General features: G+C 43.7%; 1 protein-coding gene across 1 annotated transcript in view; it reads left to right on the forward strand.

The window, feature by feature from the left end:
- The first annotated feature begins 934 nt into the window (after positions 1-934).
- Positions 935-18,597, forward strand: part of LOC130086587 (adenosine receptor A1) — a 49,000-nt gene continuing 31,337 nt past the window's right edge. Inside the window, exon 1 of the mRNA XM_056252656.1 lies at positions 935-1,306. Within this exon, the coding sequence (XP_056108631.1) occupies positions 978-1,306 (329 nt within the window). The 5' untranslated portion in view covers positions 935-977. The remainder of the gene's footprint in view (positions 1,307-18,597) is intronic.

Genomic DNA, 18,597 nt, shown 5'->3' on the forward strand with positions numbered 1-18,597 from the left:
TTTCAATGTGAATTCATCAGCAGTGATATAATCAGTCATAGTGTAATATTGATTCAATGGCATTACCATTGATTTTTTTTTTTTTTTTTACCATTGTTTCAACATTAATTGCGGGTGCAAAAGTGATATTGAACCAACATCACTTCATAACGATGATTCAGTGACTTTATCATTGATTATTTTTTGTGATTTCACCATTGTTTCAACATTAATTGTTGGTGCAAAAGTGATATTGAACCAACATCACTGTAATATTAATTCAATGCAATTAGCGTTGAGCCGTTTTAATGATTGCTTGCTATCTGGGTATACATGTAGCATAGCATCCTATTTAGGACAATCTGAGAAGCAACCTAATTAAAATATAAAAGATGTGAATAACAACTTGAGTGATGGTCTGCTCTGCAACTCATTAAGTTAATCTTGTGCTGTTGCTCAAGTCTTCTGCTCCCCTATAGTAGGCTATTGGTGAAACTTGTATCAGTCGCGTGCACGAGGAGCCCTTCTGTGGAGCCGATGTGCGAATATTACACAGTTTCAAAGTTAAGGTGACCGTCAGACCTCACAGGACTTTTCGACATCGACATACATATTTATCTGCTTTTAATTTTAAACCATATGGAAGCTCAGCTGCCTTGTTTGACTCTCGTGCAGAAGTGGCGGGTCACGCGTAGATCGCTTCTGATTAAGTGTGGCTGAATGTAATGCGCGTGGAATGTGCTCTTGGATGGTCTGAAGTGACTCATGCTGTTTCACTGTGGAACTGGACTACACACCAGGACAAGATGGTGATCATGATGCTGCGGATGCATTTCGGAGAGGAATCACAACGTCTGTTTTCATCCTGTGCCATGTAACTTTGCCAACGACACATAGCCATAAAAACGTCCGATTAGACTCGAGAGTCTTTCCATTTAAAAAAAAGTCTGGGGAATCTTTTATCCTCTTCAACAGAAGCACTTGTATTCCTAGCAAGGATGCCTGGTGTCCTGGGTCTGTACATTGGGATGGAGGTGTTCATTGCCCTTTCCTCTTTCATTGGGAATGTGATGGTGGTTTGGGCTGTGAGAATCAACCGATCTTTACGAGACACGACTATTTACTTCATCGTCAGCCTGGCTCTAGCGGACATTGCGATCGGGGCACTTGTCATTCCCCTGGCTATAACCATAAGCATCGGACTGAAGACTCATTTTTACAGCTGCCTGCTCGTTGCATGTACTTTACTGGTACTAACGCAAAGTTCAATCCTCGCTCTCCTGGCTATTGCTATTGACCGCTATCTGAGGGTCAAGATACCAATGAGGTAATAATATTTTGGTTGCTTATTAATTTCACTGGGAATTATTTCACATTTCCAGTTCTGTTTTATTTTTCAGGGGTTCCGTGGGTCTTAAAAAGTCTTAATTCGCCCTTACACAACTTAAAACCTTAAAAAGGTCTTAATATCAGAGAAGAACATCTTAATTCATTAAGTCATGGCATTAAGTGTTGCAATTTAATTAGTTGCATTGCAAAAACTTGAATATATTCCTCAGTATTTTTGTTCTGTTTTCCAATACAAATATCTAAACATCCTTAAAATAAGGTAACATTTTACTTGAAGGGATGTGCATAAGACTGACAAGACACCTTCATAATCATGACATGACACATGTCTTGAATATGAAGGAGGTTTTATGCATGTTTATGACAACTGTCATTAAGTGTCATTCGCTCAATTATGACATTTTTAATGCAAATATAGCATTGTTTGAGATGTCTTTGTTATGACAACTTGACATAAACCAATTCATCATAACCTGTCAGTGTCTTGGTAATGACAACTTGACATTTCAAGACAACATAATATGTCATAAACATGACATAGCAGATTAATTATCAAACTTAAGAAACCACTTAGCTTTATGGGTTAACATTACATTAAACTGTCATGTGGTTGGTTTTGTCATTGGCTGTCATGAGGCCATTATAACTGTGTCATATATATTTTTCTTGACCTCAACAGTGGTACAAATTGAATATGTCATTAAAATGTCATTTAATGACATTAAGTAGTTTCTTAACTACTGAAGCTATGTAGTTAAGAAAGTTTGATAATTAATTTATCAAGTTTAATAATTAATTATTGATCATTGATCATTAATCTGCTATGTCATGTTTATGACATATTTATGACAGGTTATGTTGTCTTGGTAATGTCAAGTTGTCATGATAAAGACACTGACAGGTTATGATGTATTGGTTTATGTCAAGTTGTCATAACAAAGACATCTCAAACTATGTCATATTTGCATTAAAAATGTCATAATTGAGCGAATGACACTTAATGACAGTTGTCATAAACATGCATAAAACCTCCTTCATATTCATGACGTGTCATGTCATGATTATGAAGGTGTTATGTCAGTCTTATGCACACCCCTTCAAGTAAAGTGTTACCATTTGTTCTTGTTTTAATCATAAACTCACGTCATTTTAATTATTTTCACAGAAAACAAGACTTAATATTTTCACTTTGTATCTCCAGTAAATGCATGTATTGATTTAAGAATCTTTAGACATTTGCACTGGAAGACTACAGAAAGAACATCACTTTTTTGCAGTGCGATCAGAGGGTACAGTAAAAGATATTTCCACATTCTAGTGAACGAGAGCATCTCATATTCAAGCTACTTCTTTGTAAAAATATATCTGTTGGAAGTTGTTTTTTTAAACTCGGAAGTGTCGCAAATACAACTCATTGCGTTTTCCCCTAGACATTATATTTAGAGAACATGCTAACATGTTGTGTTTTCTTCAATTGTTTTACTTAAATGTTCTTTATCCGGTCTTAAAAAAATCTTAAATTTACCTTCAGAAAACCTGCTGAAAACCCTGGGTTTTGCGGATTGGATCAACCAAATCATTTGAAAGATCCAAATTCGAAAATGCGTGCTACTCTAACCATAACTCTATATGGCAGAAACAGTAAGAGTAGTATATGATTCCAAATTCAGCAAATCTTTTGTTAACAAACCACAAATTGTTTCACTAATAAACTCTTATGAAGACACAAATGAGAGGTTGTGGTGAGTAGGCCTATGTGGAAAAACTTATGATTTCAGAAAACTTTGAAATATAGCATACAAGTTGTAATTACCACTTTTATAATGCTTTTTGGTATAATCTTTTAGGCCTGACATTTTCAGTCACAATTCATTGCCATCACATGAAAAATGCATTCTTCAAAATGTCTCTCTTGTATTGCATGGAAGAAAGAAAGTCATATGTGTTGAAACAACAAAAGTTAAATTTTCTTGTTTTTCTCAAGGCGTTTTCAGAAGTTTTCAAAAAACAGAAAACAAACAAGCATTTTACTCTAATTAATATGTACACACAATTGTTCAAGTTTCAAGTTTATTTATTTGTCATATACAAATGTCAAAGACATTGAAATGCATTTGGTTGAGGCTCAGGCATCAGGACATGCATTTGGTTGATGTTCTGAACAACACATGGAAATATTAATTTAGAGAACTATGAGAAACAATGTGACAATGAGAAATATTGAGTTGTATTATCTTTGCTGGAACTGATAAACTTTCAGACCATGGGATGATGTTTGACCTGGGTGTGTTTGCCTCTGACTGCAGTGCCTGATTTTATTGCTGTGTTATGGAATCCACTTTCAAAGTCACCTTCAAACCACGAATCTCAGAGTTTTTAATTTCCTGTCCTAACATTGCCTCCTTGTATTTAATGTGAAGTTGGAGTCACTGAGTTACATTATGAGTCAAAACAATAAGGTACAAAGACCATTATGCAGCATTTCTTCTGATGTCCCAATAGAACAGCTAAAATTACACCCTCTTCCTTTATTTTAATGATTAAATAGGATTATTACATTCTGGTCTGAATTTTTGTGAGGGTAATTACACTAGACAAGTGCACAGTCAAACAAGCAACTAGTGCCAATTTGCCAGCTTAGTGGTTGGCATGCTTCACTTGCCTCAATTGTTTTGTCTGAAAAGACCTTCCGCTCTTCACAGAGAAGGGATTGTAACTAAATCAAAACGTAATCCTTCCAAACATAGTTTGTGTAGTGGATCATCGCTTTAAAATTTAGATTTCCATGCTATTAATCACAGGGATTTCAGATATTTGCTCCAGATAAACAGCACTTAATGTTCCAAAAGTGATTTTGGAAGTGAAAGATTTACTTCTCTGGTTGGGTTTGTACTGCCTCAGAAATAGGCCTAAGGAATGGGATCCAGGAATGGACTTTTGTCCAATGTAATGGATATTATATTTTAGTGAATTTCTCTGACACTATGCCTGTTTAGAGCACATTCAGGGCTTTTCAGCGATACCACATGTTTGAAGGTTTTACTATGACAACAACTTCTCCTTGGTCTTTAAAAATGACTGACATTAATTTGGTGATCAAATTTAGCATGGAAATATCTGACTAATCTGACTAATTTTCAAATTGTTTTTTTAAATCAACATCTCAGGAAAATATTATGGGGTTTCTAATCAAAATATGACTTTCTGTTAAAAAACAGGGCATGAATGCAAATGATATACAGTGTATAGAATCAGATACATTGTATTGAATGGGACTACCCATTTGTGGCCATTTTACCTACAAATTGCATTAAAGGTGCTCTAAGCGATGTTGGGTGACGTCACTTCTTGTTGACGTTCGAAGTATTGTCAAACAAAACGGAGGCTAGCTAGACCCTCCCTCCTCCTCATCCCGTCCCCTCCCCCTGTAGTTTTACTGATACTTCATTCAAGGTGTAATGTCGCCAAGTTAGATAAATGCTTTCATATAATGCAGAACATAATGCAGAAAAAGAGAAACATTACCAGAAACACACGATAAAACGTTTCGCCACCTGAGGTTATGACTTTAGCTCCCATACAAGGACCCAATAATAGCAAGATAACGTTAGCTTCGCGTTTCCCAGTGAGCATAAACAACGGCTCTGTCGTAAACAAATTTAGTCAAAGTTGTCAATAGGCTATAAATGAACATTCAAATTCATAACAAACAGTAACGTTAGGTGAAAACAATCATTCGCACAAACTGTCGCACTACTGTGAGTTTGCTTGATCATTTACAATAGAGATCGATCGCTAGCTGCTAGAAACCTATATGTTGTATTCACCAAAGTTAGCGCTGACTGCATAGTTCTAGTTAAAGGGTTAGTAATTCTGTCAGTAATTACTCACCCTCATGTTTTTCCAACCCCGTAAGACTTTCGTTCATCTTCGGAACACAAATTAAGATATTTTTGATTAAAGGATAATTCCGGTATTTAACACTTTGAGTCTATTTTCTAGTTTGTTTTGGATGAACTAGAGTGGTGGACCTAGAAATGTTGACGATGGGTCCTGTCTCGACTTTTTGACTATTTTAGAAGCGTTCTTTAGTCAGAGCGTTCCGCTTCAGAGTGGATGTCTATGGGCATGCTCAAACATGTCCTTAAAACAACCCTTAACGTTCGGTTTCAAAACTGTGCAACTCACCGAGTGGTTAGTGGTGTTCGTTGATGATTAAAAACAAATATATCGGCGCAATGTATGCTTTCAATCCCTGTTATTTGCTATAGTGGAACAATTTTTTCAGATACCTCACAACCGCGTATAAACTTCCGCTCGATATTTGAGTCTGAAGCGTTAGCACACTCCCGACCACTTGATGGCGACAACCACTTTGCCGCAGTTGCTCAGCTCACGCTAGCCTTCTGAGAGACGGAGAACCGAGCGAAAAGACTACAACCAAATGTAAATAGACCCCTTTCCGTGTCCGGTAGCGCAGTAATATCAACGAGCACTGAGTCCTCCAGCAGACATCAATGCGATTTTAAAAAATGGCAAATAAAACACGACAGAAAATGTATTTCGCTACGCTACTTGTTTTGGAACATCAACGAACACCACTAACCACTCGGTGAGTTGCACAGTTTTGAAAACGAACGTTAAGGGTTGTTTTAAGGACATGTTTGTGCATGCCCATAGACATCCACTCTGAAGCGCTCAGAGGCTATTCTAAAATAGTCAAAAAGTCGAGACAGGACCCATCGTCAAAATTTCTAAGTCCACCACTCTAGTTCATCCAAAACAAACTAGAAAATAGACTCAAAGTGTTAAATACCGGAATTATCCTTTAAATCTGAGAGAAGGATCACTCCTCCATAGGCTTCTTAAGGGATCGAAACTGGCCGGCCAAAAAGTTATGAAAGACATCGTTAAAATAGTCCGAGTGACTATAGTGGCTCAATCTTAAGTTTATCAAGCGACGAGAATACTTTTTGTGCGCAAAAAACAAACAAAAATAACGACTTTATTCAACTATTCATTTTCTTCGCTGTGGGCCTTGAGATTTCACGTAGTGATATTGCGCAAAGCTTCTGTGTTGCACGTTACACGTAGGCTCAATATTGGCCGACGCTGGTCATATGTGTGATGCGTGTGACGTACAACCTAGAAGCTTTGTGCAATATCACTACGTGAACTCACTCGAGGCCAACAGAGAAGGAAATGAATAGTTGAATAAAGGCATTATTTTTGTTTGTTTTTTGCGCACAAAAAGTATTCTCGTCGCTTGATGAACTTAAGATTGAGCCACTGTAGTCACTCGGACTATTTTAACGATGTCTTTCATAACTTTTGGGCCGGCCAGTTTCGATCCCTTAAGAAGCCTATGGAGGAGTGATCCAGCTCTCAGATTTAATCAAAAATATCTTAATTTGTGTTCCGAAGATGAACGAAAGTCTTACGGGGTTGGAACAACATGAGGGTGAGTAATTACTGACAGAATTTTCATTTTTGGGTGAACTATCCCTTTAATTATATCCTTGTGTTTGTTAGGCGAACATTAACGTCCATTTAGAAAAAACAAACTGGATTTACCCACCTGTCCAGCAAAAACAGAGCTACCTGAATGTCGGATTGGAAGCCCCGGAGTTCTCGCCACCTTTCGAAACCTTTTCCAATGTAAATTCGGGACTTTGCGCGTTCCTTCTCCTTTTCCCTCTTCTTTGCATTTTTGGAATCTGTTCATCGGAACGTCGTCTCTTTGGTCGTGTGTCGTTCATGCTTCTCTCTCCTCCACACCCCCCTTCATGTGTATGTGCACTAACCCCACCCCCAAATCATTCTTGTCGGTTATTGGCTGGAACACTGTTTGTTTTGTTTCGTGGTGCGTGGCCCCCCATTTTTTTTTATGTTGCCGTTTGTGGAGCCTGGGCTGTCTACAGAGACCGCGTTTTTTACAGTGTGTTCAGGAGACAGGCAGCTAGCGGATAGTGAGGAGATGTTTGCTGTATCTGACAAAAAAATGTTTTGGCCTAAAAAACTCGTGACATCTCTTAGAGCACCTTTAAGTAAAATGGTATATCAATTAATTCCGTTACCATTCTTTCATAACATAGTTGAGAATAATTTTTATACAAAGTTTGGTTAAAGAAATCCTGAAACCAAAAAAGTAATTGGTGAATGGAAAAAAATCCCTTTTTTTTTTGCCTATAGATGTAATTTCATACGAGTCCTGTGGCCTGTTGCATGAAGCCAGTTTCAGGAGCTACCAAAGTAAGTTTAAGATTAGTTTGAGCAAACTGGTTTTTCAGGCTCATGAAGTTGGATTGCTACATGGTTAACCTGCTCTGGAGCAGGTTTTATTCTGGGTTAGAGATCGCAAACCAAAACTGGACCAATCAGCTGTGAGTAAAGTGGTATCTGGTGCAATAAAGCCACTCCCTCTGTTTCTCTAGCTCCAAAGCAGTTTAGAGTGAAAGTCCCCATCTTTTGCTGCTAATTATTTATTATATTTATATTATATGAATTGTAATTCAGCTCTACTCTTCAGCACAATGGTGACTCCAAAAACTCAGACATACTAGAAAACATTTTAAATTCCAAAATAATAGAACATGAAACACTAACAGATCTCCCACTATATTAATATTGAGCAAAACACATTAAATAACACTTAATTTTAACCTTTGCTCTCCTTTACCAGTCAGAAGCAAAGCATGCTGGGAACTAGAAATATGTTGTAACTCATTTCATGAATGTGAATATACTAGTGCTATCAAACGATTAAAATATTTAATCGCGATTAATCGCATTAATGTCATAGTTAACTCGCGATTAATCGCAATTAATCGCACATTTTTATCTATTCTAAATGTCTCTTGATTTATTTTTGTACCATTATTTTTTCTCATTTTAATGCTCTTATCAACATGGAAAAGTGGATCGGCTTGCTTTGTGCAAATGTTTTTTTTTTTTATTGAAAACAACATTGACAATACTGTGTTCAATTTCACACTAACATTCTCACTTGGAGCAAAATAATCTCTCACACAATGTAACACTGTCCATCAATAAAAGGGTGAAAGAAATACTGACGAGGTCCTGATATTGACGAGGGGGCGGAGAATTCGCATCAGCTGTGTGTGTGTGTGTGTGTGTGTGTGTGTGTGCTTGGCCATCATCAAGCGGTATTTCAGACTGGACGTGCTGCGATGATGATAGCTCAGTTCACAATGACAAAACACACAGATCACTTTGGTCTTGTCAATGGAACCATTTGGCAACTTTTTAAAAGTAAACTTTCCATTCAGAATCTTATTGGCATCCATTCCGGCGTCTCGCGCTCGTCATCCACTCAAAACGTAACGTTAACCAACTATTTGGCCGGCTCGCAAGCCCAAAACAAGTGTGTGCGGCGTGCCTGTTGTTTTGTTTCCGGTTTAGCTAGATCCGCTAGCGCTTTCAAAACATCCTCGCGCGGCGCAAGCCATTGAAATGAATGGGTACCCTTTCGTTAGGGAACTCCTACGTCTCGTCGGAGGAGTTTCCAACGAATTGGGATCACGCTAGGGAGACCAATTACCTTCGAGTGAATTAAAACGAGCCAATGAATATTGGCATGCAAGACTTGCATTCCGCGCCCCGCCTGCCAGTGCGGGTATAAAGCGGAAGCGAGCGCACACACATATGCTTTTAGCTTCGGAGCCGACCGGTGGTGTCGTCTGAGTGGATGAGCTTCAAGATGAATAATTTATCTTCACGCTCAACGAGTCTGCTGTTTTCTCCGAGACGTCTCTGTGTTGGTGTGACGGCGCTTCAGCGATCTTCGCGATCTCCCGGGGACCAGCTGCTGCTTCACGCGATCTGCTGTTGTTTCAAAGAGCTGTTGTCACAGCTGGTAATCGGTTGAGTGGGCACAGCGGGCTTGCAGTTTCCCCGCTGTGTTGCCGCGTATATCCCTGTGTGCTTCAGCACAATAAGAGAGCGTTTTCTGTGAAAAGAGCAACACGGGTGAAGATCGCGTCCTTTTCAAGATGACGTTTCACCCGTGTGTTTCTGGATGCGGTCGTTTCCTGTCCTCATTTGACGGCCACGATCACTGTTTCACGTGCCTGGGCTTAAGCATGGTTTGGTTTGTTCTCTCATGAGAGCTTGACCACGTCGGCGCGTTGTTCGTCTCCCCTTTCTCATAAGGGCTTGAGCCGCTCAGCGTGCCGTGTGCCGTCGAGCTGCCGGCTGACAGCGCGGGTTGTCACGGCAACCCAGCGCGCGTCATTCGGCGCTCTAGATGTGCGCCTTTGACTGTTTCCCGATCTAGTTCCTCTTCTGGTGGCCAACGGTGGAGGGCTATTTTGGCTAATGGCATTGGTGATTAGAGGATTACAGTGAGCGTTCTCTGACGAGACCATCTCCTCGGAACCCTCACTCCTCTAGCGCATCGCAAACATGCTGAGACTGTGTTCGTGGGTGGTTTATGCTCTCTTACGAGAGCATGACCACGTCGGCACGTTGTTCGCTTGCCTTTCTAAAAACGGGGGGTTGAGCGCTCAGCGTGCCGTGTGCCATCAAAGTATGGCCACGTTCACTGTTTTGCATGCCTGGCAGCTTTCGGGTGGAATCTCTGGTCCTTCTCATGAGGGACCGGCTATTTCATTCAGGGCTCCAGGGGAGGATCAGATGTCGATCGCTGCATCGGAGAGAGGGCTGTTACACTCTGGAAATGATGACGCTGAGTTCCCACTGTAATGGTGTGTGTGCTCGTGCTGAATCGGATTCAGACTTGACAGCCACACTTCCCGGGCTACTCTGGGGGCGCAGTGCAACGCGTAATCGCCTTGCCCCGCCCCCGTGCCTGCCCGGATGCGTGTGAAAGAGCTTTTAGCAGTATGGAAGCATGTTGGTGCTGTGGAAAGTCAAACATGCCAAAATCTGCAGAAAGTTTTTTCCTCTCTCACTACCCTTAGTGGTTTGACTACACAGGGGTAGTTCTGAGTCGGGGTTGAGCTGTGCAAGTTATAGCACTGGCCCTCGGTCAGACGATGTCCACACTGCTGGTCCAGAAGCATCCCACGGCTAAACCTTGTGGGGTACGAGACATCGCAAAAGTTCGCTTTCTCGGTGCTCCTATCTCGCAGGGTTTGCCGTTTTCGGCGACACTGTTGGAGACTGTGCCCAGCGGATCTCCACAGTTCAGAAGCAGGTTGAGGAGGCCAGGAGCTGACCCGATATGCTGTCGACTCACTCCTGGTTTCTCCTCAGTCTGTTTGTCGCCATGGGTGTCAGCCCCCTGTGAAAAAGATGTCAGCCAGCTTTATGGTGACGTCTAGCTTTCGCAGGAGGACGGCGCCACCTGTCTCAGCAGCCCTGAGATGGGTGACACAGGGTTGGAGGAGGTTGCTCTCAGGGAGATGGTGTCCTCACCTCTCCCGCCCCCGGAGGAGGGCCGGGTGGAGAATTTGTTCAGTTTCTGTTCCGCTGCTGGCTCCCTGAGTCCAGTGGTACCCTCATTTTCAATAGAGCAATTTCTTCCATCTCTGGGTTACAAGAGGTGCGGACTGCAGTGAGCGAGGCTCCCTTGCCTCGCCATTCCTTCCCCCCTCTTCCAGCACTCAGATGGCAGTGACGCCGCTACGGCCTCGTCACTCTCGTCTGTCGCTGGCCAAGGAGTCGCGGAAGCCAGGACTCGACGCCCCCGGGCCTCGCTCCTGGTTTACCCTCCTAGAGGGTGAGAATGACAGTGCGCGCCGCCACGTTGCCTCGCTGCTCTCATTCCCCTCGCCCCAGCTCTCAGATGGCAGTGACGCCGCTACGGCCTCGTCGCTCTCATCTGTCGCCGGGCAAGGAGGCGTGTAAGCCAGGACTCAACGCCCCCCAGCCTCGCTCCTCGTTTCCCCTCCTGCCTCGGGACAGTCAGCAGTCGAACGCCCCAGAGAAAGATGGGCCTTCCCTGCTGTTTGCCCCCGGTGGAGGCAGGTAAGTGTTGCACCACACACACAGACCCCACCTTCGGCCGCAGCAATAACTCCGAGGGCGGGTCCCTGCCTTCCACCTCGCTGCCCCTCCGCGGGTACGCCGGTGGTCCGAGTGGGCTCGTTGGTTCAGTCTCTCGAAGCCTGGCGCTTCCGAGACCGTCCAGGTGGCTCATTCGCACCATCCGGTTCGGCTATGCAATTCAGTTTGCCCGTCGGCCTCCCTGGTACAGGGGTGTCCTCTTCACCAAGTGCGGAGTGGCAACGCCCCTGTCCTGAGGAAAGAGATCGTTGCCCTGCTGGCGAAGGACGCGATCGAGCCGGTCCCTCCAGCCGAGATGAGGTCTGGGTTCTACAGCCCTTACTTCATTGTACCCAAGAAAGGCGGTGGGTTACGACCAATCCTGGATCTGCGTGTTTTGGATCGGGCCCTTCACAAGCTCCCGTTCAAGATGCTTACGCAGAAACGCATCTTCGAGTGCATCCGTCCCCAGGATTGGTTTGCAGCGATCGACCTGAAGGACGCGTACTTTCATGTCTCGATTCTGCCTCGACACAGACCGTTTCTTCGGTTTGCGTTCGAGGGTCGGGCATATCAGTACAAGGTCCTACCCTTCGGCTTGGCCCTGTCGCCCCGCGTCTTCACGAAAGTCGTGGAGGCGCCCATTGTTCCCTTAAGAGAACATGGCGTTCGCATTCTCAACTAGCTCACTCGCGAGATCTGTTGTGCGATCACAGGGACCTGATGCTCCGGCACGTCAGCCGGTTGGGACTTCAGGTCAACCGGGACAAGAGCAAACTCTGCCCCACGCAGAGGATCTCTTATCTCGGTATGGAGCTGGACTCGGTCAGTCAGTGCTCAACTGCCTCAGGTCCTTTCGAGGCAGGTTAGCGGTCCCACTGAAGCAATTTCAGAGGCTCCTGGGCATATGGCAGCCACAGCCGCAGTAACGCCGCTCGGCCTGTTGCATATGAGACCGCTTCAGTGCTGGCTTCACGATCGAGTCCCGAGATGGGCGTGGCAGAGCGGCACGTTCCGGGTCAACATTACCCTGCACTGTCGCCAAACCTTCAGTCCTTGGTCGGACCCTGCCTTTCTATGGGCCGGAGTGCCCTTAGTTCAAGGGTCCAGGCATGCTGTGGTTTTCACGGATGCCTCTGCCAACGGATGGGGGGCCACGTACAACGGGCATGCAGTCTCAGGTCTGTGGACGGGGCCTCAGTTGCATTGGCACATCAATTGCCTAGAGTTGCAAGCAGTACGCTTAGCCTTGTGCCGCCTCAAGGGGCTGCTTCTGCACAGGCATGTACTGGTCCGTACGGACAGCACTATGACCGTGGCGTACATCAACCATCAAGGTGGTCTACGCTCCCGTCGTATGTCGCGACTCGCCCGCCATCTCCTCCTTTGGAGTCAGAAGCATCTGAGGTCGCTTCGGGCCATTCACATCCCGCAAATATGCGTTTCCCCCAGTGAGCCTTCTCGCACAGACACTGTGCAAAGTCAGGGATGACGAGGAGCAGGTCTTGCTAGTTGCGCCGTATTGGCCCAACCGGACCTGGTTCCCAGAACTTATGCTCCTCGCGACAGCACCTCCTTGGCCCATTCCTCTGAGGAAGGACCTGCTTTCTCAGAGACGGGGCACTCTATGGCACCCGCGTCCAGACCTCTGGAGACTCAATGTCTGGTCCCTGGACGGGACGCGGAGGTTCTAGGTGGTCTACCACAGGCAGTGGTAGACACCATCACTTCCGCTAGAGCCCCCTCTACGAGGCGCCTCTATGCGCTAAAGTGGAACCTGTTCGTCGAATGGTGCTCCTCCCGTCAGGAGGACCCCCGAACTTGCTCGGTCAGAGTCGTGCTTTCTTTCCTGCAAGATGGGTTGGAGCGAAGGCTGTCTCCCTCCACCCTCAAAGTGTATGTCGCCGCAGTAGCCGCACATCACGATGCAGTAGAAGGTAAGTCTTTGGGAAGGCACGACCTGATCATCAGAATCCTTAAGGGTGCTAGGAGGTTAAATCCACCTCGTGTTTTGCACTCTGTACCCTCTTGGGACCTAGCTTTGGTACTTAGAGCTCTTCAAAGTCCTCCTTTTGAGCCTCTGTCGACAGTAGAGCTGAATATCCTGTCCATTAAGACAGCGCTCCTGTTAGCATTGGCTTCTTTCAAGAGGGTCGGGGATCTGCAAGCATTTTCGGTCGACGAATCGTGCCTGGAGTTCGGGCCGGCCTTTTCTCACGTTGTTTTGAGACCCCGGCTCGGATATGTGCCCAAGGTTCCTACCACTCCCTTCGCGGACCAGGTAGTGAACCTGCAAGCGCTGCCCCTGGAGGAGGCAGACCCAGCCCTTGCTTTTCTCTGTCCCGTCCGCGCTCTGCGGGTTTATATCGACAGAACGCAAAGCTTCAGAACCTCAGATCAGCTCTTCGTCTGTTACGGAGGCCAGCAGAAGGGGAAGGCCGTCTCCAAGCAGAGGTTAGCCCACTGGCTAGTGGATGCTATCACCAGAGCGTATGAGTCTCTGGGTGAGCCTTGTCCTCCCAGGTTGCGCGCTCACTCTACTAGAGGTGTTGCCGCTTCCTGGGCTTTGGCTCAAGGCGCCTTGCTGACAGACATCTGTATCGCTGCGGGCTGGGCGACACCTAACACGTTCGCTAGATTTTATAGCCTCCGTGTTGTACCGGTTCCTCCCGTGTACTCGCTATGGCCAGTAGCGCGAGGAATTAGGTATGTCGGCTTGCTACGCCATTCCCGCCCCAGGGGCCGGATGCGTGCGTCTTTTTTGCTCCGTTGGTTCCCCAACAAACGGTTAACCTCGTGAGTTCCTCCATCACCCCTCCGGCGCCAGGCGAGGCGGATCGCCCGGGGCCAGGTCTACTACCTCTCGTGTGAGTTGTTATTAGACTGGGTGGCCTTACAGTGGTCCCTTCGGTGACCCATTTTTTCCACGTTCCAGCTACCCTCCGGGTTAGCTCCGTGTCTTCCCCTCGACAGACCCGTTCTGTCGTCCTTGCTGAGTACGCTCCCACCCCTCGGGCTGGGACTACCTCAAGGACTGCCGTATGTTTCACTACCCTACGGGTTAGTACATACGTGTATTCCAGTGCCTCCCTTCGGGCGGGCAGGGGCTCCGCAGCGTTCCCTCCTACGGGGCACGCTTCCCCAGTGTTATCCAAAATCCACTGAGCGGGTCTTGCGGAACAGCAGTGTGACTCTTCCTAGCTAGCTCCCGCCGTAAAGAAAACTAAGAAACTGCTTAGGCGGGTAGCTAGGCTGGGCGCTGGAAGGGGCCAGCACCATGGCGTTTTATTAGGGATCCCAATTCGTTGGAAACTCCTCCGACGAGACGTAGGAGTTCCCTAACGAAAGGGAACGTCTCGGTTACGTATGGTGACCCTCGTTCCCTGAGTAGGGAACGGAGACGTCTCCATGCTTGCTGTACCTTCGCGGAGGACTGGACACCGTCCGGCTCCTCAGCGTAAAGCATATGTGTGTGCGCTCGCTTCCGCTTTATACCCGCACTGGCAGGCGGGGCGCGGAATGCAAGTCTTGCATGCCAATATTCATTGGCTCGTTTTAATTCACTCGAAGGCAATTGGTCTCCCTAGCGTGATCCCAATTCGTTGGAAACTCCTCCGACGAGACGTCTCCGTTCCCTACTCAGGGAACGAGGGTTACCATACGTAACCGAGACGTTTCATAGCGCAGCGCCGCGCATGCCGCGTTGCAAAAGCATGTGAAAAAAACTACAAAGTTTGCTAGGCCAAAATGACCGTTAATCGCGCGATAAAAATTTAACGCCGTTAAAATGGGTTTGCGTTAACGCCGTTAATAAAGCGTTTAACTGACAGCCCTAGAATATACATTAACATGTATATGGGAACATGTATGTGCAATAATGTACACAATAAAGGATAAAACTGTGAATATTACATGTAATACTATTTTTGTTTTCATTAATAAATATTTTATATGTATTAATACTTAGCCATACATGATCAATGCATATATTTCAGTATATTGAATATATAAGCACTTGTTTCCAATATATGGAAATGTATTATGTTATATATCGCATTATATTTTGCAGTATATTCCCATATATTTTTGCTCCGTAAGGGATAAATGGTAATGTATTAATTAATATGTAATATTATATAAATATAAATTAAAAATCTGCAAAATAAAACAGTAAAATTCCGTAAAACTACAGTATATATTAGCACATATATTGCAGTATATTAAAGCATATAAAGACAAACTATTATATGTAAAAATATAGTGACTTTTTTGGTCTTGATTGCAATATATTTGTTTTATGTGTATCAATATATATACATATATGGTCTATGCATATATTGGAATATATTGGAAAATATAAATATTAAATCCCATATATGGAAATATATTGCCTAATATATCACATGATATTTTCCAATATACTGCAATATATATTTGTTTCGTAAGGGATACCCGTGAAAGTGCACTGGAACTGCAGTCAAACCCGTGACTTCCCACCCGTGAACTCGTACTAGATCGATGTACTCCCAGTTACGAGCTCTGACGTCACATAGCCCCCGAAACCACACAAAACAACAATGGTTTGTTTACATCTAGCTACCACAATTCCTTGCGCTCAGGTACTAATGGCGTGACTGGCCTGGAACGCTACAAAGTCGTGAGTCGTGGTTTGAAGTCGTGATTTACGTGCCTGCCTGGAACACAGCATTATTGCTTGAAGGATATGCTGAATTTGAAAACTTAATTAAAACGCCAGGGAACACCTCAAAGTGTGCAAAAGCCATGAAGAGAGGGCTGGCAAAAAGTAGCAGACAAATTAAGTTTGCAGTGACCATGTTAGATGTTTTTATCACTTATTACAGTATATATTTTTATATTTTAATAATTTCTAAATAATTAACAACTTTGTTCATTGTAATGTCAGAGTCACCACCCACTACTAGAACATGGGAACAAGTAAAAGTGAAGTACTAGAATATTCTACATAATGGTAATTTGTACTACTTATACTAATCTCTTTTAAAAAGGCACTGTTAATAAATGTTTGCCTGTTTATAAAAGCAACCAAGAAAAAGGCTGAGAGAAAAAAAGAAAAGAAAAACAAACAGGTGGTGGTCCTGCACCCCCACATTATACCCAGGCAGAAGAGCTGGCCCTTGGGTTGAATGTGAACCGACCCATTGTGGAGGGCATCCCTGGGTTCAGCTCTTCCTCAGACCCACAGCCAGAGGCCAGGAGCCGCAACACCTTCACTGCTGGTAAATGAGCTTTAAATGATCCTAGTACACTGTAAAATAATTCGTTGCTGCATTAAATTAAGTAGGCCTATAATCCAAATGGCTGTCCAGTCATATCAACTGTTAAACCTTGAGTAGTAATGAATTGCTTCGACTTGTGAAAGTCTACATGTGTGAAACTATGTAGTTAATGTAAAAAATATGTTGCCATGAGTTATTGATCACATTTCCCCCAGTGTACTTCATTGTAATGAAATTGTGTTTTCCTCTTTTGTGCAGTTTTAAACAATACACCAACACTTTTACCTGTTCCTATCCCAAGCAAGTGGTGGCTGAAGCATGTGCAGTAAGACTTTTTCTAACGTTACATCACGATATATATTTCTGAGATATATATTTTTTCTCGTGAAACGATCGTGAGGGTGTCGTTTATACATTATTATATTGTTGGAAACGCACATTAATGTTCGACTCGTCGGAGTCGGGCTTTAACAACCGCACAAAATGTTTGCATTGACCCTAAAATTCTTTGCGAGTGGCTCTTTCCTTTACACTATTGGAGATGCGGAGAACTTGATGAAAAGTGCTGTCTGATCGTCAGAATGTATGAACAGATCAGAATTTTGTGAACAGAAAGAGGGATCACAATGTAAATGTGCAGCCAAGTTACTATTACGATTCTTAATATTCAAGATTAGTAATATTATATCAAATTTAAAAAAAGGCAGTTGACGGAGTAAAATCTTTTAGATGGTGTGTGATTCTGTGCATGACTCAAGAATTTTCAGAGATTCACATTTATGCACATGATTTGAACGTGGTAAGGACAATTATAAATATCAAGCTCACTGTATTACACTTATGCTGATCATAACAGAACTGCATTTTCCCATTATACAGGTGATTAAAACAGGATCCTGCTTGGAGACAGGTGTTTTATGACCCCATTCCCTGACCCAAACCCCAGACCAGTTACAATGCCGCTCTAGCCAGGACAAGGGCACACAATGAAGTGAACTTTAGCCAAAGGGAAGATTTCAGTGTCTGAAAAGCCTGACAGGGCCTGTGACATTTCATTAAATGTTTAATAAAAGACAAGACAAATATACTTAGTTCTTTGAGTTTTATTTGAATTGTTCTTTGTAAAGAAAAGCCAGTGATAGTCATATTTTGCCTGCAATAAAATATATTATACAAGGTCAGCAATAGTACTCTGTGTGAAATAATATATTAGCACTTACTCTGAAGTTTCTTTGAAGCAACTCATCTCTAGTGGCAGTTTTTTTCTTTAAGTTGTCAAATTTTTTTCCCTAAAATACTCTATTTTCTAAATGTAGGGGTAGGGGGTGGGGGTGGGGGTGGTAAACCTGTCAACACATGCCTATGCAACAAAAATTAAAAGGAAAAGTACAACACTGCCCACCTCTGTATCACTGCTTTGTGCAGACTCTTCTGTAGGCCTTTAGATGTGGACTCCTGCAACTCATATTGCATTCAGAAATAATATGTACTCAAGTGTAAACTAAGTAAAGTTATTTATGCACTTAAAGAGACCTGAGAGGGTTTCTTCACTGTCCTGTGCATTGGGGAAAAAATGGGCATTACAAAGTGTTGTACTTTCTTCCCTTTTGATGTAACGTTAGAAAAAGTCTTACTGCACATGCTTCAGCCACTTGCTTGGGATGGGAACAGGTGTTGGTGTATTGTTTAAAACTGCACAAAAGAGGAAAACACAATTTCATTACAATGAAGTACACTGGGGGAAATGTGATCAATAACTCATGGCAACATATTTTTTACATTAACTATATAGTTTCACACATGTAGACTTTCACAAGTCGAAGCAATTCATTACTACTCAAGGTTTAACAGTTGATATGACTGGACAGCCATTTGGATTATAGGCCTACTTAATTTAATGCAGCAACAAATTATTTTACAGTGTACTAGGATCATTTAAAGCTCATTTACCAGCAGTGAAGGTGTTGCTGCTCCTGGCCTCTGGCTGTGGGTCTGAGGAAGAGCTGAACCCAGGGATGCCCTCCACAATGGGTCGGTTCAC

Source organism: Rhinichthys klamathensis, unplaced genomic scaffold, assembly GCF_029890125.1.
Source record: "Rhinichthys klamathensis goyatoka isolate OS25496 unplaced genomic scaffold, OSU_Roscu_1.1 h1tg000098l_1, whole genome shotgun sequence".
NCBI classification, from domain to species: domain Eukaryota; kingdom Metazoa; phylum Chordata; class Actinopteri; order Cypriniformes; family Leuciscidae; genus Rhinichthys; species Rhinichthys klamathensis.